The sequence below is a fragment of the Trematomus bernacchii genome, unplaced genomic scaffold, assembly GCF_902827165.1.
Source record: "Trematomus bernacchii unplaced genomic scaffold, fTreBer1.1, whole genome shotgun sequence".
Classification (NCBI taxonomy): Eukaryota; Metazoa; Chordata; class Actinopteri; order Perciformes; family Nototheniidae; genus Trematomus; species Trematomus bernacchii.
Genome location: NW_022987609.1, coordinates 2878928 through 2901445, shown reverse-complemented (window position 1 = coordinate 2901445; position 22518 = coordinate 2878928). Strand labels below are relative to the sequence as shown.

Here is a 22518-nt window from a genome sequence, read left to right as displayed (position 1 = left end):
GGCAGTGAACATGGATTCCTGTAGAGTGAGCAGATTCCTGAAATACGTCTGTGTTCCCAGGACGGTTTCTGAGAAAGCAAACACAGACTCGCGCACAGACAACAGGCGAGTCTGTCTGTCTGTCTGTCCGTCCGTCCGTCCGTCCGTCCGTCTCTCTGTCTCTCTGTCTCTCTGTCTGTCTGTCTGTCTGTCTGTCCGTCCGTCCGTCTGTCTGTCTGTCTGTCCGTCTGTGATCTCTTCTCCTCACAGTATTCACACTCTGTTGTTGCGTTGCGTTGTTTTCTCCACCTTCGGCTCTCTGCTGTGTAAATCATATTTATAACTGTGTTAAATATTAGATATTATTGCCTCCAGGAAACTGAAGTCAAGCACAGTGGTTCTTTTTTTCAACCCTTTCAAATGATTTGTTGTCCAGCTGAATTCTAAGCAGTCGTGCAGGTCAGCCCTGAGTGTGCATTTATTATTTACTGTTTTACACATATCTCCGGCTGTTATCTGAAAGGTAAGGGGCAAAGAAAAAGTTTTTTGTTTGCCTTAGTTTTGATAAAGTAAAATATTTCATGAGTTAGCTTCACTTTGCACGTCATTATAACGCACAGCTTTAAATTATTCATTATTTTCTTTATGTATTTGTATATTTATTTAAGTATTTGTTTCTTCTTCTATTTGACAATATAGGTTTGATTTGGAGATTTTGTATTCTCTCAACAATTAATTTGAAAAAAATCCCAAAAGATTTGAAGACATCTGTTAACATTAGAAAAGTTAACATGCAAATCATTAGAAGTAAAGAAAGAAAATGAGCAGATTTATCACAGTCACTGTATGGATCTGTTACTGTGTCTTACCTTTAGTCATTTTGGGGTTGTGGGCTTTATTGTCTTCCAGTCAACAGTCAGGAAAGCCTCTGATGTCAGTGCTGAACATTGTTTCCAGCTTGAAGCTGAGTACTCTTTAAGTGACCTTATATAACTTTTCGAATTAACCAAAGTACAGTTAATACTTAACATTTGGCAAATGGTTGATAGATTTATTTACTAGTAGTTTGCAAAAAGAAACGAGACCAATCCAAAAAAAGAAAGACTAGGTTTTTAAATTGGGTTTGGGTTTTGCAGAGGAAGCTTTCTGCCCGTGTTTGTTAGACCCAGGCTAATAATTTAAAAGCTATAAGATGAGCAGTCTGAGCAGCAGAAGCCTGCAGCCTGCTCACACTGGATGTTCTCTGATGAGGAGGCAGAACAGTCCGGCGGATGGATTTATGAGGGTGAAGGGGCAGTAATGAGCGGAGCTAGCTGATGGGGCCGAGCTAATGGACAGCTCTCCACTCAGCAGTTTATATTCTGTTCACATATGGATGCCAAACTGGTGGCTGCTGGTAAAACAATATCTGTTACTTTTAAATAAACAATTGGACAACTCTGCAGATATTGAAGGATTGTTTAATGTTCTATGATTTGAGGTACAGCTTAGGTTTCACAATCTATTATTCATTTTACCTCGGGAAACAGTGAAGCAATATACACTTACTTTCACTGGTGTTGAGATACAGTACTTGCATAAACAAGTAAACCATCCATTCATTTGCTATGCTTATACAAATGTGAGTCATTCAGCTGCACCTAACTTTCAAAAATAACATATATCACTACATGTTCAATGTTTTTCTCCTTGAGTAAAACTAAAATCAACCCTGCCTATTGCAGAATAATTTGGTATAATGTGTATGAAAAATAGCCACCTCCTGAATTCAAAAAGAAAGAAGTTAAAGCTGATTGTGATCATCACTTCTCATGTTTTATTCAGTAAAACCATGGAGCCAAAATGGACACATTAATAACTTTAGCGTCTAGATTAATCAGGAAAATCTCAGAAAATCTGGACATGCCCTCAGAGGTATTGAGACAGGATCTGATCTGATTGGATCAGTTTGAAATGGCCATGCAGCCTTCAGGCATTTACACATACCAAACCATTAATTGGATTACAACCATTCATGGTTAGAAACTGCAAATGAAGTGATTTTGTGAGAAAGCTGACATTTTGGGATAGTGAGGGGCCTTAGATCAGTGCTCACTCAGCAGACTCCATGAAGTTCTCCAGGTAATAAATCCTTTTAAAGAAGTGAGTTTTATGAACTTGCTTTCCTTTAATGACTGTGGGAGCTTCTGCTTCCTCCTAATCCTCTGACAGATGTTGAAAATAAAAGCTCCTGGCTCTTCAGTCTGCTCATGTGATCACAGAAACGTCACTGCTGGCAAATCAGCATGTGGGCTAAATTATAAGTGAACATCAAGTTGTTGTTATTTATTTCGGTTGCAGCTTTGGTTTCAAACCTGCTACTTTTCAATTACCAAGAAATTCAGGAAGTGAAAATCCTTACTTTAGAAACAGTGGTGTGCTGGTGCAGATGTTTTGGGAGTCGCTCTGCAGCTCAGAGTCTGTGTATTCACTAAAGTGTATCACAGCAGCGGCAGCACTGATCTGAGACCTCTAATGAGCTCCCCGCGCTCTCAAACTTATAATGACCCTCATTTGTCAGGAATGTGCAGCCTGAGAGCGAAACAGAGACAGAGTGTGAGTTCAGGTGAAGCTGAAGGGAGAGAACTGCAACTCCCAGGAGGACTCGGGGGATTCACTCTCACCCGCCTGATGAGGGCGCTTTAATTAAAGGCACAATCGCTTTTGTAAAAATGATGTAATAAACACACAGGTCTGATTGGAGAGTAAAGAGGCATTGTAAAAACGTCTGTCTCCACATTACCATAATTCACAACCTAATTCAGGAGTGTCTAAATTATAAATAAGTTGTATATTAAATATACACAGTTTATGTGACATCTGCATCATTTGCAGCTTATGAACTGTGATGTCACCAATGCAAAGAGTTTTTTTCAGTGATTTAAAATGTAAATCATAACTGGAAAGTATTTTGTTAAAGGAACATTGTACGGTGGCTGAGAAGTGCAAACGACAATTACAAAGTGTGAAACACTTTAACAAAGCTTGAGACAAATTTACATTTTATAAAACAAATTTACATTTTATAAAACAAATTTAGATTAGCGAAACAATTTTACAAGAACTGAGACAAATGTACAAGTCTCGAAACACTTTAACATTTCCCGAAACACTTTAACATTTGCCGAAACACTTATAATAATTCATGTATTCTGCTATATTGGATGAGGGATAAAATGATTTTAAGATAAGAATTTTTTAGTGAAATTTATACTGGACATAATACACTCATACCCATTCATTTTCTATGGCGGTCAATTCTGACCGAAAACATCATGGGTGTTTCACTGTTGAATTAATCACTAAAAAAATCAATGCAAGTGGTGATCATCGATCTTGAGGCAATTGGATGAAAAACACAATATTTATGATCAAAAACAAAGTCACTCGGTCACTTTTGACCCGAAACGCAAGAGAAGGGTTGTTTCGAGAAATGTTAAAGTGTTTCGGGAAATGTTAAATTGTTTCGAGACTTGTAAATTTGTCTCAGTTCTTGTAAAAGTTTTTCGCTAATGTAATTTTGTTTTTATAAAATGTTATTATGTTTTATAAAATGTAAATGTGTCTCTGGCTTTGTAAAAGTGTTTCGCATCTTGTTCATTTGTTTTTGTTAATGTTAAATTGTTTTTTCTTTGGTAAAAGTGTTTCGCTAATGTACATTTGTTTTATAAAATGTAAATTTGTTTTATAAAATGTAAATTTGTTTTATAAAAAGTAAATGTCTTCTCAAGCTTTGTTAAAGTGTTTCACACTTTGTAATTGTCGTTTGCACTTCTCAGCCACCGTACTTTTGATATGGTTAATGCTAAAGCTTAGTGAACCACAGTACCTAGCAGAAAAGCCTCAAATGAAATGTGTCTTTCACTTTTAGTTTTTTCATAAATTGTAAATTTGATAAAGAATTTGAACAACTTGAGGTAAAATACCATCAGAGGATGGCATTGCCGTATTAGCTAATGTATTAGGCACTGTCTTTAAGAAGTGTTCTCTCTGCTCACACAATACATATTACTAGGTGAAATGGAGAATACCAAAATATCAACTGTTAGGGCCCTGTTTTTCCACTGCACGCACGTTCTAGTTCATGTATGAGCTGTTGGAGATGTAGATTGATATGACACAATTAAAGTCCAGAGATATATCTACATGTTTAAAGTGGCTTCAGGAATGTTTCCCTTAACCTAGGAGTGATTAAGAATTTTCTGCGGAACTAGAAACGGATATGGTTTTATTTCAGGGTTGTTTAATGGAAAACCTTTCATAAAACTTTAAATTCTATAATTGTGGTTTGAATGTGACAGCGTTTTCTCTGCCATGCATAATCTCTGCTCTGTTTTTCTAAAGTGAGTCGGAGCCGTGATGATCTGGGATCTCTAATTAGCTCCCCTTAGTCTCCAACTCATAATGGGCAGCGGTTATCAAAGAAAATATTCTGACAAATGTGTGTGTTTTACATTTTTGTCGTCAAACAAAAGCCAGAACAACTCCAGCTTGGAATTCAACAGCTCTGAGGCATTGAAACACATCATGGGGAGTACATTTAGTCTCTGTTGTTCTGACCATTTAAATGAATGAAATATGTAGGAGTACCAAGTGGCTAATAGACTTATTCTTCTTTTAGGATCTGGGCTCTATATCTTGTTCCACAGACATTTTGGATTGACCCCCCCTCAGATAAACCCTGTCCTGGTGGGGAAACACAGCAGCTGATTGGTTCATTGCGGGCAGTGAAGCGCAGAGCCGTAATTCACCAAAGAGTTTCATTGCCTATTCTGCTCACAGTTTATAGGATCTTTTCAATTAGTACGGTCACTGCTGTAAACAGACCAGTTGCTCTGTGTCTTGTCAGCTTTATGCATCACTGCCTCGTTACAATTAGAAAAGGCCCGGACACTAAAACACAGGCAGTCTGTGCATAGAGAGAGTCTGGGAACAGCTGAGACGAGGAGAGGATACTGAGAAATGAACATCTCTCCTATAACAGCTGATAATGATGAACTCTTGAAGGACTAGTAGTATGATATAGTGTTCTGACAAACAACAATGTAGAGATCAAACTAACAGGTGTTGTGTTCCTCCTCTGTGCCACAGAGCTATTGTTGTCCAGAAATTAAAACAGCCACACTGGGTAACATGTTGCTTCATTACCATAAACACACACTGTAGTTTATTTTGACTCAATCCATCACAATGTCCTGCTGCCACAAGTATACACCAGAGCACTAAATGTGGAGTGATCCACTGCTGATTGTTTGATAAAAACTACAAGGACCAGCTGTTTCAGCAAATGAAAACACCTTAATGTATTCTTTAAGAGAAACTGTACATATTGACTAAACTGTGTTTGTGACCTCTTTTTAATTAATGTGTTGTTTCCCTGTGTATTAGGGGTTGATTCAAACCAAAACGTCCTTGCTAGGAAACATCTACACAAAACACAAAAAAAATGATTGTTCAGTAGAGCCAAAAGGCTGGGATGGGGAAGGTAAAAAGTTCAAAAAAGAGTTCCAAAATGTTGATTTTGGTCTCACAATGAACACATTTAGGATCGTTAAATTCCTCATAAATGTGAATACTGTTTTCCTAGGTTGAACAAACATCTATTTAAATCATCAAATTCAGATACTGATAATGGAGTGTTGTGGTTTACCTTGTGATGTTTGTTTTCTTAGATTAATCTCTTTTTGTCCATAAACCTAAGAAATCAGCTTACTACAGTATGTAGAACAATCCAAGTGTCATGTTTGTTATCTCCTTCATTAATGCTTAAATTGCAGGTACATATTTCAGACTTATTAACAAAGTGTGATTTATGTTCACTTGAACCATAACTAGTCTACCGGCAGCATTAATGAAAATAACCAATATGTACTGTAATAAATCTTTCTCTCTCTTTGTGTTCTTGTGATCGCAACATGCAGACAAGGGTTTTTCCCCTGAAGAAATAAAATGTACCTTTAATATTATGCACAAAGATAAGAGTATAGGGGAAACACCGTGTTGTTACCTTTTAACCTTTCGGTTCCAGTGAGAAAAGCTTATGTGAAATTATCTGTCTGACTAGAGCTACTTTTATGAAACTGCAGATTGCTTTTTCTTGCAATTTCTCATCGTTTAAATGTGGGGCACATTATTTTAAGTATGCGGACAGCACATTTGAACATTTATTGTCTGAAGGGAGATTCATCATGCAGGAGGAGCCAAGAAACCCATGCACAGGATGCAAGACGTTCACAGGTTTACTACATTCATAGTAAAAAATGACAAGTGAAGGTGCCAAGTCAGAAACTGATACTCAGCACGAGCAGCTTATAAAACCCTCTTCACATATGAGTTTATAACAACAGTCCTGTCATCTGCTGCTGCAGAGACAGCGTAATGTAACAGAGGTTTTAATGACAGGAACAAAAACTAAAAACTGCAGGTGATAAAATGTTTAGCAGGAATATCCTTGATGCTGTATGTCCTGCAAACATCTTGCTGGTGCCATGGTGTTAAAAGCCCTGTTAGTAATGACACCTCGCAATTAATTGGCTGATGATGAGGCTAGTTATGATGTAATCTCTCTCGCTCTCTCTCCCCTGCACACAGCCAGCCCCCTCCCCTCCCTTCTCCCTCCCTCTCTCTCCCGTATCCCCACCTCTTTTCTCTGTCTTTCTCTCCTATCCTAACCAACATGGCCGCTAAGTCGGATGGAGCAGCGGTGTCTGTGGAAGATGACAACACGCCCAGGAGCCTTTCGGAGCCGGGGATCCCCGCCGCCCGGCCCCGCTGCAGCGCCTTGGGCGGGAAGCCGTACACGGTGCTGGACTGCTGCTGGGTGCTCTGCGCGCTGCTCGTCTTTTTCTCCGACGGCGCGACCGACCTGTGGCTGGCCGCCGACTACTACCTGAGAGGTGACTACTGGTGGTTCGGCTTGACGCTCGTCTTCGTCGTGGTGCCTTCCGCTGTGGTCCAGATATTGAGTTTCAGGTGGTTCATGTATGACTACTCGGATCTGAGCTGCGGGGATGGAGCGGCGAGCGGCAACGGGAGCGGCGCGGTGGCGGCAGGCGGCGCGGCCACGGCGAGCGACACTTTGAGCACCAAGGACAGCGACCAGCGCGGCGGGAGCGCGGCAGCGGGGAACGCGGCAAATGCTACCCCGGTTTATACAGCCTCTGCTCCGCCTGCGACGGCAGGGAGAGTCGGGGGCCCCCGGAGGTGCTGCATCGTCTGCATGTGGGTCTTTCAAGCCGTGCTCCACGTCCTGCAGCTGGGTCAAGTCTGGAGGTAGGACCGCTGGGGTGCTGTGGGGAACAAGAGGGGTGTGTGTGTGTGTGTGTGTGTGTGTGTGTGTGTGTGTGTGTGTGTGTGTGTGTGTGTGTGTGTGTGTGTGTGTGTGTGTGTGTGTGTGTGTGAGCGTATACGTGCTGGTGTGTTTAATGTGTGCACATGTGAGCATTGTCTTCCAAGCTGGATAGTGGTCTGGATGTGTGTGTGTACGTGCTCGCTACATGTGTGTGCACGTCGATGCCCTTTTATGTGCAATGTGCATGTGTGTGCGCTGATCCCCCAAAATATTACCTGTCCTACTGGTGACAGAAATGTGCAGAAATCGATCGGGACAGAGTGAGAGTATTTTGCCACAATGCTGAATTCGTTTTATTCACACATCACTTACAACAGTGATAGTAAAAATATGAATTCCTCTCCCATGAGGCGTTTCGTCCATCTGCCCTTCTCGTCCTGGCTGTGACAGATTCTGTTCTGAGGTCTGACACACAGTTCTTCCCGTGGTTCCTCTCTCTCTGTCCGGACATGCTGACAGGAATATTAGCTCTGTGCTCCTCTTCTCCTCATCTGGCTGCTTGTCATGTTCTTGAAACTGAATCTTTTCTTCCTCCACACGCAGGCAGATTGATCAAATGTAAAATGAGAGCATCCACGGGCAAAATCTTTAAAGCAGCATTCCTCCCACAATACATCCAAACTGATTTCCTATCCTGTGCATTAAACTGTGTCCATCCCCCCAATTTTAAGGTGTTTTTTCTTTAATTGTAATTGCTTAAGAGCCGAGTTTACTTGATTTTGAGTCAACTTCAAACATTGTGAAACATTAATGACATCACCAGGTTGTCAGTTAACCCGCATGTTATAGCATGAAACCACAGTCTACATGCATATTAAACAAATGAAATTAAAATATCCATTATAAGCATACAATGACAGAAATAGCAACTGCAACTTGTACTAAAAATATTCAATAATGTTAACCATAATGAACAGAGTAAAGTATTATGAGCAGCAGCCGGGCTGTTAGTCAAATTCACTTATGTTAAAGTCTGAGCAGTTTCTGAAATCATTCTCGACTGAGACCAAATGTTCATAGTTAGTTAACTGTTCAGTCCTTTGGTGTATGTAATAGTGTTGGTTAAGGAAACAGAAAATACTTAATTTGCTTAAATGTCTTGATAGCAACTCTCAAAATGGTATTATACATATAAAGAACGAATGATTGATTATTTTACTTCTCTACATTTATTTGGGTTATACTTTTCACTTTAACAGGTAAGATACAAACATGTGATAGGTTCAGGTTGTTTTATTTGTACCCATGGGAACATTTGGTTTGCAGTTCAAGTTAACGGATCCATTATGACACACGTTTTAAAACAACACAGACAACAGGCACATCTTTGAAAAGAGTACCCCATGCATGTGCCATCACATTTGAAACCCCACTAGTACAAACATGAAACAACCAATCACTTAAATAAAAAGGCGGCGCTTCCAAAGCAGCTATGTGACGCCGCTACAACACAAGCTCCTGAAATACAATTAAATTCTAAAGATGAAACCAGTAGCTCCAAACATTTTTGGCTATAGACACCTTACAAAAAAAACAGAGACAATACAGTTTAATTTTCTGAAGAACAAGTATACTTTAACTTACTAAAAAAGCCCATGAGTCCAGAACAGACTTGAGTAACGCTGTACTACTTTACAAGATTCACGAACAACAATGCAACCCTCTGCAGTACATTAAAAAAAAAAAAAACACCCAAGTAGTCACCAGCTAGTTTTAAATCAATGTGCAGCGTGAGTAATGATTTTCTTTTTTTATTGAATATGATATTTTCCGGCAGCAGTTCAGCAGGAAGCTTTTATTTTCTGCTTGTTTGTGCCCTCCTTCCCTTTTATATCTTCTCCCTTCCTATTTTCTTTATATGTTTGCAGTAAAATGAAGTACTTTACCACTGTCCCCCATGTTTTGTCATATTCAGTCTAATTCTTTGCAGCATGAAAGCTAACATTTCAAACTCAAAGGAGCTTGATTCTGCTCATTTTCAGGTTCATATTTGTATATAGTGCCTCTACTGTGACATGTTTCCATGTTTGAATGTTCAAAAAGCTCCTTAGCCAATGTACAATATGCAAGTGTTACATAGTGAGGTCACTATGTTACAGAAGTAAACAAAGGAGTCCATGGAGGCGTTCCAGGGGGGGGGGGGGGGTAACTGGAGGGAACTTTGGGATTTTAATGCACAAAAACCTATATAACACACAGGAAAGCAAAAACCCCAAAAAGCACAATAGGGTGGCTTTTAGTCATTGACCATTACATGATCCATTTATCCTGAGTTGGTGTATTTAAGGCAATCAAGTTTGTAATAGTTACTGTCTTTGTAACCACACAATGATGGGACAAAAACACTGTTTAAACATGTAGAGAGCAAGCTGTCGGTACCTTTTGAACCGGACTTGTTGTTTTAAGCTCCTTTATCAGAGGGTTAAAAGTCTAACTCAGTGGAGCAAAACAAGAATAAATGCCCTGCTTAAAAAACATTTAAAAAACAAAAGCGGGATTGAAGAGATAAAACGCCTCTTGTTATGTTTGTAGTGATTTTAACCCCTCAGAGAATTGAAATCACTTCTCAGGGAGAGTAGATGAGCGTCCTTGAGCCCTTTTGCTCCGGGCTGCAGCTGTCTCCTGACCTCTCTGTGAAGGCAGAAGAAGCCAAAAAAACTAAATATTTTACAAGATGTTACATCAACTAATTCAAAAATAGAGCATTTGGGAATTTGCACGAGTATAATTACATGCAGACTCGTTAATGATCTGCATTAATGAACAACAATAAGATGCCGAGAGCCAGAGAATGAGAATGAGTTTGTTTTAATGTTGCAGCCGGGAGAGTTTGACAGAGTTTGGTTTGACTGGGATTTGAGACTCTGGTTTTACATTTAATGAGCTGAGATTTACTTAGCACCTGTGGAAATGCTTTAGAGTTTCACCTGCAGCCGAACATCCCCATCGCAGATTATTGTGTCCTCCTTTGTGATTCAAATCCAATGTTATTAACTATTTAAACATCGCAAACAAAGTAGAAGGTCTCAATTCACATCTGGACCACATGACTTCTTCAACAAGTCAAATCTCACAGTTTGAATCATATAGGTAAAATGCATTTGAATAGTTATATCATAGCTATATGTTAGCTCTGTCAATCCCCTATAAGATAACTAGAGATGTCCCGATCCGATCACGTGATCGGGGATCGGAGCCGATCACGTGATTTTCAAAAGATCGGAATCGGGAGAAAAAAATCGGGGATCGGAATCTTTTTTTTTTTTTTTTTTTTTTTTTTAATAATTTTTTTTAATAATTTTATTTAATGTTACAAAACAAAAATGACCATGTTCACATCTTAAAGTCATCCTGAGGCCTTAGTTTTGGTTTAAAATTACACAACATCATGTATGTGTTGCTTCTTTTGGGCTTGTTTTCATAGACCTGGTTGCTTATTTCTCTCAAATCTGGCAACAGTGGGCGCAGTGTCTAATAGTAGCAGTAAGCTAACGAGAGGCTACGTTCAGCTGGTGACTCGGGAGTCGGGACAGAGAAAATGTCAGGAGTTTGGAAGTATTATAAAATTGAAAGCGAAGGCAGTGTAACAGCCAGATGCAATGTTTGCAAGGCGGAGGTTCCGCGTGGTGGAAAGAACAGAGCTACGTTCAACACGACCAATCTAATACAAACACCAACAACAACACGACGAGTACACAGCGGCCACTCAGGTAACGGCACTGAAACAACCGACACTTTCAGAGACTTTTAAAAGGAAAGAGAAACTGCCCCAGAACAGTGAAAAGGCCAAAAAAATAACAGCCAAGATAGCTGAATTCATCGCGTTGGATGACCAGCCGTTATCTGTTACCTTTTTTTTCTCTTAATGCATTGCATAAAGATCGGATCGGGAAAAATCGGTATCGGCAGATTGTCAAAATCAAATGATCGGAATCGGATCGGGAGCAAAAAAAGGTGATCGGGACATCCCTAAAGATAACATTATTATTTTACATCCTAGCTGCTTGGCAAATACAGAAAAAAGACAAATGCTAATACAAAATGAAAAATAGTCAAAATAACGTTAACCTGTCTGGCATTTGATGTAAGATTCTTTTTGTGTCACATTTACAAATAGTTGCATTTCATTAGAGCGTAGTTCAGTCAAATATCAGGTTGTAAATTGCATTTGTTTATTTAAAACACAAGAGATCTAAGTATTCAGATTTTGCCTTGCACTGTCTGCCCACAATCCCATCATGTTTTGCAGAGACTTTTCTCTCTGCTTTAGTAAATGTGTATTTCTCTGACAAACTACCTTTTGTCAATGTCAATAATAATTATTGTCTTTCAGTAGCAAAACAGTTTGCATTGTTAAGCTGTTGCAGACGCACAAATAGTTTAGGGAGAGGACTGGGATGGATGGTTGGTTGTACAACGTGTCTGACTACAATCATCACCAACCAAGAAGTGAAGTCAAACCTCAAAAGAGATTTAGATAGAAAATCTGAAAATACTCACATTAATAGATTTTTTACCAGTTGAAGAGTCTTAAGAAGGTACTCACAAAAGTCCTATTTTGTCAAAGGTATGTGAACCCCTGAAGATTACACCCTTTTTTTATTTCTGGCTCTCCATTTTAGTAAACTGACTGCAAGGATTTGCTGCCATTCAGCCTCAAGAGCAATAGTGAGGTTCAGTGCTGATGTTCTGAGATAAGGGCGGCTCTCAGTCAGACTTCCAGTTCATCCCAAAGGTGGAGGATGGAGCTGATCTCTGCGATCTGTGCAAGCAAGGCGTTTCTCATGGGCTCTGTAGTGCACCAGGCACAGTGATGCTGGAACAGGAAACTACCCCAAACTGTTGTCCTCAAGTTGAAAGCACACTGTTGACAGTAATGTCATTGGATGATGCACATTGCACAAAATTATCTAAAAGTCTGCCAGCTTTTCCTATATTGTATCCTAAAATGTGTGATGATTGGATAACATTAACGTTTTGAGCATATTACTTTGGGCATTTTTGAATTGTGCTATTAAAAGATCAAACTATTAATTTAGATAATCATTGTAAGTAAAAGTACATTCTAGTTGCATCCTTATAAAAGTCAAATGTTGTTTTCCTGGAAAAGTATAAATTAGAGAAGATGTTGCATATCCTGTTTTAATCTTTAGTTTATGGTGAACACTGACCTTGTGGGCTTGGATTTTAGCACATCTTCGGATTAAGATTGTTATAGAAAAGTTAAAACACGGAAATTATAATAGTTTCTATTAGAGGTTTCAGTGTATATCCACTAAGCCCTTGTTTGTATAGTATTTAAATCACTGGGTAGAAGAATAATCCCTGTTTTGGCTGACTTTCTTTCTTTGTCTTGCATCTCTCTGTCAGTCATTAAGGGATAATCCTTATACATACTAATAAAGAAACACACGAGCTAGTAGGGATTACACTTTGTTTTATTTCCCCTCCTGAATATTACAATAATGAATTCAAGTTTATCTCATAGGAGAAACACAGACCAGCATTCAGAGCCACAGGACCAGGATAAATCCCATAATGCATTGCAGTATAAAGACAGGTTAGACTCAAGGTCGACTCACCTTTCCCCGACTGGAGACTCGCGCTCCGCTGTTGATATCGCTTTTTCCATCTACATTTAAAATCCACAGCTGAAAAGCAGCAAGGTCACATCTCTTTATCTGTGGGTTGTTGAAAGGCATTCTGGGAATTGTAGCAAACGTCTCACTGATGCTGATGAAGCATTTTGTTAGAAAACGGCTTCACACAAGGAGTGATGTTAGCCCTTTGTTAAGTTTCATACACTATACAATTATCAATTGATGTTTTGCTTTAAATGTTTACAAAGGATTATGAAAAACGCTTTCAGTCGTTCGGATCTACAATAAATCCTCCCTTATTGAAGGTTACAGTGTTTAGTTTTTGTTGAAATTGTTTTAAGGCACAATCATGCCTGCAATAATTGCAAGTATCTACTTTTCACATCCCATAATCAAAGTGCAGAATATAACATTTGCTTCTGTTTGGCGAAGAACGTTTTGGATCCATTGGACTCCTTTGTTTACTTCCGTAACATAGTGACATCATACGTAACACTTATTGGCTGGCGCTCCAACATATTGTAAATTATAGGAGCGGGACATCTCTAACTGGTTGACCAATCACAACAGAGCCGGCCAGCTAACCAATCAGAGCAGACTGGGCTCTGGTTTCAGACAGAGGGTGAAAAGAGGTGCTGCAGCACAGGCAGTATGAGGAAAATAAAGAGCTTTTTGAACATTAAAGCATGGAGACATGTCACAGGAGAGGCACAACATACAAATAGGAACATGAAAATGAGCATAATATGATCAAATGATATGATCATTTTGGAGTATGTAGTTTGTGTTAACTTTTTATACAGAGAGGCATTCCCATTATTTGTATCTGCTAAAAACATATGCAATGAAGACATTCCCTTTTTAGGGTATTATAAGATGTATTAGAGGAATTCAATCAGAAACACAGGAAGCCTAGTGTAAAGACAGATGGACAGACAGGAGGACAGACTGACTATCAGCTTCAGTCTCTGGCCTGCAGTTTAATGGTCGGCCAGCGTTGCAGTTTTTAGGACAATCGAATTGGCCCCTGCCTGTGCCAGACCAGATCAATCAATCCCAGAAGTAATTGAATCGGTTCCAAATGGTCACTCAGCCCAGGTGGTCTGACTGTTAGTCGTGTCCGTCCGGCCGCGGCTAATAATCAGCGCGAGTGGCTAACTGGCAGCCTCAAAGTAGCTCAATACGCTGAATCATTCAAATGTGTGTGGGTGTTCATTGAGGGGTTGCTCCACTGTTCATTCACAAATGAAGTGACTCAGTGATTATTGCTCCTACTTTCATTTTAATTTGGGGGCCTGTCACTTAGAGAACTAGCGATTGGCAGGCCGGTTGGCAGAATGAGAATAAAAAAAAATCTGATAGCAGGTCCTCCTGACAGATATTTTACCTTTTTATAATATGGATATAATGACATATTTATGGCGTGTTTTTTTAAAACATGAAGCATTCATCCCAGGCTGAGATCACATAAGAGCAGATGTTATATTGTGGAGGTCTAAATCAAATTCAGACTGAGCAAAAATACTGATATTTGAAAAATAAACTTGTGGACACACTTTTCAAAACATGACAATTCTTCTGTTTCTGGTCATTTACCAGCTCTTTTAAAGAGTATTCCTACACTCTGGTACTTCTACTTTTACTCAAGTACAAGATCTGAGTGCACTACATACAGTATGCAATAAGAAAATATTAGCATTTATTTTTTACACATTCATTTAGTTGTTGTTCTTCAATAAGTTGTATTAAATGTAATCTATAATGCAGAAGAACGGGAAAAGGTTTGGTGGTTTTAGAATAGATAACCTATTTTTTGAAAGCACTGAAGTAAATCGGAGCATTTAGTGAGCTGAGCCGACTATGAACGTCTTTTTTTAATGCATATTAAACATTGTTAATAATCACAGAAACAATGGAAGGTCTTTCTTGGCTTCTGTAATAACTGGTTGTGGGTGAGGACTGTGTGCCCTGCATTTAGCCTGTGAAGGAGTGTGTCCTCTCTGAATACCACACTGATTGAGCTCCTTTAGCCAGTGATTAGTTTTTGTTGTATTACTGATGGTTTAATTCAGGCAGAACATTTGAAATGTAGTGTGGATGTTTGAAGTGGTGGAGCTTGTTCTGAAGCATTACACAACTAGAGAGTAAATGCTGCGAAAATAAGACCGTCATAAGGTATTTCTCATGAAGTTGTTTGAGGTTTGAATTGATTTCAGATGGATCATAACAGACACTTAAGTGGATTGCTGTTATTTTGTGAAGTGCAGTTGTACCGCATCAGGCTGTTCTCACTCACGGTTTGTACCAGGGAAAAGTAATACTCTGTGTTTTCTGCAAACATCACACAGAGTGACACTGTCTGTGTTTGCAGGAGGTCACACTGGAAGGATGGGTCAAACAAACACAGGACTTGAGACCAGTGTTAGTGCTTTGGGTGAAACCAAAAGTCAAATCTGACTTGCTGTGTCATTCTTTTGTTACGTAACTTACCTAACTATTGTATAAAGCCAATTCCCTTAAGTTACATAACAGTTAATGGAACAGAAACATAATATTTTTCTAAACATAACCAATGTGTTCGTGCAGCATTTTCTATATTTGCAGCATTTTTTTTCAAGTTTGTTTCTGAAACTGCAGCACGTATATCTCCTAATGTAAGTGTTTTTGGCCATGGAGCTTCCCCTGGGCGCACTAACTGGTCAAGTATCTAAACATTTGTAGAAAACATACAACAAATGACTTTGCATGAGACACAATATGTACTGTTCTATGAGGACATGTTGCCTGGATTTTCCTGAAATACTCAATTAGATCAATCTTACAACTGAATTACTGCAGGGATTATTCACATTGATTGTTTTGCATTAAAGAAACCTGGAGGAACAGAACAGGTTTTGGTTGAGATTATGCCAAACTGCAACTTTCCAGCTTTACATTTCAGTATCTAAAACTTCTGCACCAACAACGAAAACAACTTGCATCTGCTTCACAATAAAATCCTCAAGCCATAATCACTTTTGAAATACTTTTAATAGGGAGCAACAGCAGCACTTAAAGTGGACCTATCATGCTATATTTGAATAATATATTGTAGGGCCATACCTATATAAAACATGTCTGTGAAGTTTTTTTTTCAAAATACCAAACAGATCATGCATTTTAGCCATGCCTCATTTCGCTCTATTTGCTGTTTTCCAGCCCTGTTTTTGCAAGGGCTGATTCTGTGAGAAGTCTTCTTCGCTGCTTTTGTGGCAGACTACAGCGCCACTTACAGGCCTGGCATATGTACTACAGCGTCTCCAGCGCTTTCGAGCGGCATTGGCCGTGGCCGTGGCCCAATCCCCCATTCCCCTGATAGGTGGAGAGTTGCCCATATAGGCGGAGCTCCCCGTTTCTGACGTCAGAACAATTTCAAATCTGTATCAGCTCCGTTGCAGCCCCGTTTTTAGAGATTTGGGTATGGAGGAAAAGAGAGAGGGTTGTGTTTTCTGACACTTGGTGAGTTCCCTGGAACACCGGGGACACATATTCATGTATAAAAGACGTACAAAAGTGCATTTTGCATGATAGGTCCCCTTTAAGTTATTGGCTGTGATCATAGACTGTGTATATAGGCTGTGATGCGTTAAAGTACAAGATGTTTTTTGTTGATGTAGAGTTGAAACTGTTCTCCCTCGTGGTGGCCAGCAGCAGGTGAATGAGCAGAATTTCCAAATGTGTCTCTTTAATAATTTAAAATCCTGGAAAACTGTAATTGCACATAGGTTTATGTAAAATTCAATAGAGTTATTGATTATGAATAAAAATATGCCTGGAGGGAAGTTTTGATGATGTTTCTGCCTGCCTGTGTGTCTGTCTGCGTGCCTGTCTTCCTCTCTGACTGATGCTCTGTCTCTCTGTATGCGCTCCTGTCTGTCGGTCCGTCAGACTGAGCTGAATAATTAACTGAAGCCCTTGAGGGAGCTGTCAATCACACTTCCAGAGCGTGTGTCTGTGTGTGTGTGTGTGTGTGTGTGTGTGTGTGTGTGTGTGTGTGTGTGTGTGTGTGTGTGTGTGTGTGTGTGTGTGTGTGTGTGTGTGTGTGAATGGGGATGAGGCATTTTTTCTTTCTCTCTCTCTATGTTTACAGTCTAGGTCTCTCTGCTTTCGCTTTCAGCTGTTATCCCAAAATCATCTCAGGTGGGGGTGGGTGACGATTAAAAGTTTGAAAAGTCTGACACATGCTTCTCAGCTCCCCTTCAACATCGTCTGAAGGTGTTTGTGTGCTGAATGTAGGACATCTTGCACATGCTCAGTTGGCGCTTGTGCTGCATTGATGCATGTTATTAGCATGTGCCCTGCAGGTGGGCACACACACACACACACACACACACACACACACACACACACACACACACACACACACACACACGCACGCACACACACATTGAAGTATGTGACTATTTACAGACACAGAATGTGAACAACACTCACTAATGTGAACTAAAACTCTTCCATACCAAACCTGCAGCCATTACATTGACAGTTCCTGCACCACCACAGCAGCCTACACACTAATTATTACATTGTGAAAATATGTTAATTCTCATTTCATAATATATCATCAGTCCTTTGTGTTGTGACATGCAGTCCCCTGAAACCGCACTGGTGCAAACAGCCTATTACTGAGGAAACTAAAGACAGCTGATAACTAATTAAAGCAGAGGCAGGGTGGGTTTCAAATGAAAGATTATTTGACAGAAACTCATTGAGGGGGAACAATGTGTTTTTCCAAAATGTTCTAATGTTTTGGCCTCAATTAAGTAAATATAGAGCTATCAAAAGCAGCATTGTGTACAAAGTTAAATAAAGAGCCCAACTGAAAGCTGATTGTGCTCTTCTGTGCGTTTAAAGAAATGGGGAAAACAGTTTTTATCTAACAATGACCATGGGGACCAGCTACTTGTCATAATTTGCCACTTGGGCTATACACATTGATGCTAGGGGCAGCCTTTTGGGTTAAAACTTGAGCCAGACATTTGCCACCTAATCATCTTTGTAACACAGCACATTTACGGTAAGGTTTAAAACAACTTTATTGCATTGAGAAAAAAATTTGGGTTAAAAAAAAAGCTACTCATGATGTTACTTACTATGATACATTAACATGACATCTACATGACATGACAACGTCAGCAAATATAACTCAGCCTTTTGTTTCTCTTGGGACACAAATGCTATGTGAAAGTCCTGTTTGTTCAGATCAGTTCACAAATCCTTTATTGGTACACATAACCGTGCTTTGTTACTCCCTTGTTTGTCTTTTAATGCTTCTTCTGTTTACTTTTTGTGCGTTAAGGTGCTTTGTAGCATTGGGTATTTGATGCCCTGGCATTAAGGTAAAGCTTCACAACCCTTTTCAGTGTATAAAGATAGATAGATACTACGGTACATGAATACAACCCAAATAGATCCCCATAATTCTCACTGGTTTATCCACAAGTCTCAGTGTATAACCACCCTCAGCAGAGTTGCCAGCGTCCTGAACAGTGAACCCCTCGCTGCTCGCTCCAAGCCTCAGCGCTGCCGTAATGACCCAGTTTCTCCTCAGGGACCAAGGAAGTTTATTTCTTTTTATTACAGCTCTTAGCTCCAAATTAACTGCCTAGTCAGAATATCTCCATTTCATCATGGATTGGTGGATTGGGAAAAGCAGACTGTATTTTATAAGAGTTTTATGGTTTGAGTCAGGTAAGGCAAGACGGAGGGAGAGTAGTTGTCTTAGCTTGGCGCTGTAACTTGGGTTAACCACACTGGAAAAAATGCTGCTCCAAAAACAAGTTAAACAATAATGAAAACAAGCTGTTTACACTTGAAATAAGTACAAACATCTGCCAATAGAACAAGTGAAAATTAGCTTGGTAAGATTTCTTGAAATAAGAAGGGATATTTAGATGAATCAGATCTTGTAATTAGCTGGGAGAACTAATGGTGAACTATATTTGACCAGAATCAGGAAATGTTGTGTTACAATTTAAGCTGCAAATGCTCAAAAGTTTTCTGTTTTCTGATGTTGGTTGGTGATTTTCTAATAAATATGTAAACAAATGTGTGTTTCATCTGAGATACAACTCAAAATAAGATAGTTTGACTTAACAAGATGATGCATTGTCTAAAAACAAGACCCGATATCTCACTGCAGTGTTACTTCTGAAGTTATTATGTCCTATATCAGGTGTAAAGACATATTCTGACTGGATATTAGACGAATATACTTGGCAAGATTTTGAATTTTTGTAATGCACAGATTTTCTTTGAGTCTTCTAACCAAGAACATGTTCAAAAAAATGATAACTTCAAGACGAGGGATCCAGAAGTGCTGACATCTTAAGTCTTGTCTGGGTTTAAGGACTCATTACTGCATCACTCTATGGATGTGTGTGGCACACGATGACCATGCTGTGAAATAAACCGATAAAGTCACTGCATATCTTAGCAATCATCAAGACTCCATTTGTCGTTCCAGCTAAATGGCACTCAAATACATGTCATCAGTGACTTACTGATGCATAAAGATCAGTCGTAGCCTCAGAAAATTCTACTTTCACTCCATGTCTGTTTTTGGTTTTGGTATTTACCCGTTTTATCTTAACCTCCATATTCCCCCTCGTGGTTTTAGCATATCAATCTGAATATCATCAACAGAAAACTGGTGATGGATTAAGATGGATGGTAAGATAAATTAGATATATATTAGATAGACATAGATGTATAGATAGATGGTGTAATCTAGGACAGAACATGGACTGGGGCCTGCAGAGGGTTTGTTAGTTTATCTCTGTGCGCGCTTCACTGATGCATGTTATTAGCGTGTCCCCTGCAGGTGCACACACACACACACACACACACACACACACACACACACACACACACACACACACACACACACACACACACACACACACACACACACACACACACACACACACACATCTTGTTCCTCCTCTTTTGGTCTCTCTCTTGCTTTCATTCGTACAAAAACATTCAGACACGTTCTCCCCGAGTGTGTGAACTTTATGTTCCAAGCCCAGAGGAGCTATTGTATCGCTGTGGATTCTAGTTTTCTCTCTCCGAGCTCTCTGAACTCTCACACTCTCTGATCTGTCTCCCTGGATCTTCTTCTGAACATGTGTGTGTGTGCGTGTGTGTGTGTGTGTGTGTGGAAACAACTCCAAAGATGAAGACATGTTTGTGTTAAGGACCCTTTTAGGCCCTTACAGTTACATGCAGTGTTCCAGTCCCTTTAGATTTCAGGATTTTAGTATCAATTTGATATTTGATAAAGATATCCATGTACCCTTTCTTTGACTGCTTTAATAATAAGAGTTGTCATGTTACCAGATCATCAAAGAGTTTCCATTTGGGGCTTCAACACTTTCCATGAGAATGCTGCATGTTTGTTTTCACAGACAAGGAATCAGGTTTGGTTTATTAATGCATATTTAAACACCTAAAGAGAAATTAAAAGGAGAAATTAGGCCATATATATTATACAGAAAATAATAAATGTCTTCAAAAACATAAATATACAAAAAGAATATCCACTTAATCCACTTAAAAAAAAACTGTTGCTAGATAACCGGAGCTGTATGACTTTACCAACTGTCCTTACCATGATCTGAACATAAATCAACAGGCCTGCAACCTGTGGCACACTAAACCATCTATTAGATATGCGTACACTCCTGTTCACCAAATAAAACATGAGAGGGATCTGATGTAACACTACCAGTGAGTCTTTTGTGCAAGCAGCCGGAAATTCTGACTCAAGTGTTTGGCCGTCAGTTTTTGAGCATATTCTCAGACAAACATCAGACGGATGTATAATATTTAATTTTGCATAACACTTGTGTAAGAATTCAGGAGAAAGACAAAACTGAATCTAACTCTCTGTAGATGTGTCTACAGAGAGGTTTTTACTATATAACGTAGAAATGTGAATGTCCCAGATTGTGACTGAAAAGATGCAAAGATGCAAAGATTTTTAGGGTCACAGTCTCGGGGTCACATATGATTATCTTAGCCAAATATAGTCCATACATGAGCATTCAAATGTAGCTAAGCCATCAGCATGGACAACTTTTGTGCAGACTGCAATGTACCAAAAGCTATGCCTATATGGTGAATTAACATGACATTTATTACGGAAATGCATGGTCCCCAGAGATTGTATACTACTGATTTGGGTGATTCTGTGATTTTTTTCCTAGTACTTCTGCTAGCCCCTCTACTGTATATATCCACATACTGTTTATGAGAGGTGAACAAGGTCCCCTATTTATGTCTTACCATTTTGAAGCTTTAAGTTTGACATTTTGGCCTTTGCCAACTTGGTTTATTGCAACTAGAAGTGACAAGAAAGGGTGGAGCTAACTACAGTATAATGCTAAACAAGATATTTTAAGGCGACCAAAACGTTAAAATGAACTTTCATGAACTGAAAACACTGTTGAAATGTTTAATGTTGCAAGATAAAAACAAGGAGACAACCCTTTGGTAGAGGCCTAAACGTAGCCACGCCCTTATGTATATGCTGCATTAATCTTATTCGAATGAATTTATTCTAAATGTGATCATCATTTACAAAATGAACATCATGCTTTATTGAAGAAGACTTTACACTAGCATGTAAGACTTGTGTTTCTGTTGTTTCCTGAGGTAATAAATCAAGTGAGAATATGGATCATTTTTTCATAGACTTCTATACAATATGACAATTTTTGCAACCAATTCAATTCCCTCTGATGGACTGAATCACTTTCAGTCTAAATAGATGCTACGGTAGTTGTTGCTTGGAGCAGTTATCTTGTTGTTTCACATTCAATCTGAAAAATATATCTAAATCCACACACAACAAACCGTCAAACTGCAGTGGTCTCTTCCACGTTTGTTGAAATATTCCCGGAACATTCTTCCGTCTCTGGCACAGGAAGATTAAGTCTCAATTATTGACTCTGTATATAAAGCAAGCAGTCTTTGGCTCGGTTGTTTTTTTGCACGAGGGAAACAGCTTTCAGGCAGCACAACATCATGTTTCATCAGAAAATAATAAGTGTTTGCAGTATAAGAACTAAACAAAGATATTTTATTAGCACTGACAGGATTTTTCTTTTTCCACCCATGAGTAATGCTGTTTTATTTCCTATGCGTATTGCTATATTTATGAATACATGTTTTATGACATTTGAGCCCATATTGATTGTCTGCAGTTATAGCATATTTTACACACTCGTCTGCCTGATCACTGCACCAACACGTGGGTGTGTTTTTAAACCTTTGACATGCTACTCATTACCATGAGCCTGATGAGGGGCTGAAACACACTTCTCCTGTCAGTGTTAATAAAAGATCCTTCATTATATTTTCATGGGTTAAGTGTGCGGTTTCATAAACACTTGTGATTATCTTCTTCCAATGACATGTTTATGTTGGAGTCGACAGCATGTTCATCCCTGAATTATGTGCTTTTTTATCTTTATCAGACCTGTTTATATATCAATGAATAAATGT

General features: G+C 39.2%; 1 protein-coding gene across 1 annotated transcript in view; it reads left to right on the top strand.

Moving 5' to 3' along the window:
* Positions 1-6694: 6694 nt before the first annotated feature.
* The window catches only part of xkr7 (XK, Kell blood group complex subunit-related family, member 7), a 63042-nt gene continuing 47218 nt past the window's right edge, over positions 6695-22518 (top strand). The window contains exon 1 of the mRNA XM_034131857.1: positions 6695-7290. Coding sequence (XP_033987748.1) covers positions 6695-7290 — 596 coding nt within the window. The remainder of the gene's footprint in view (positions 7291-22518) is intronic.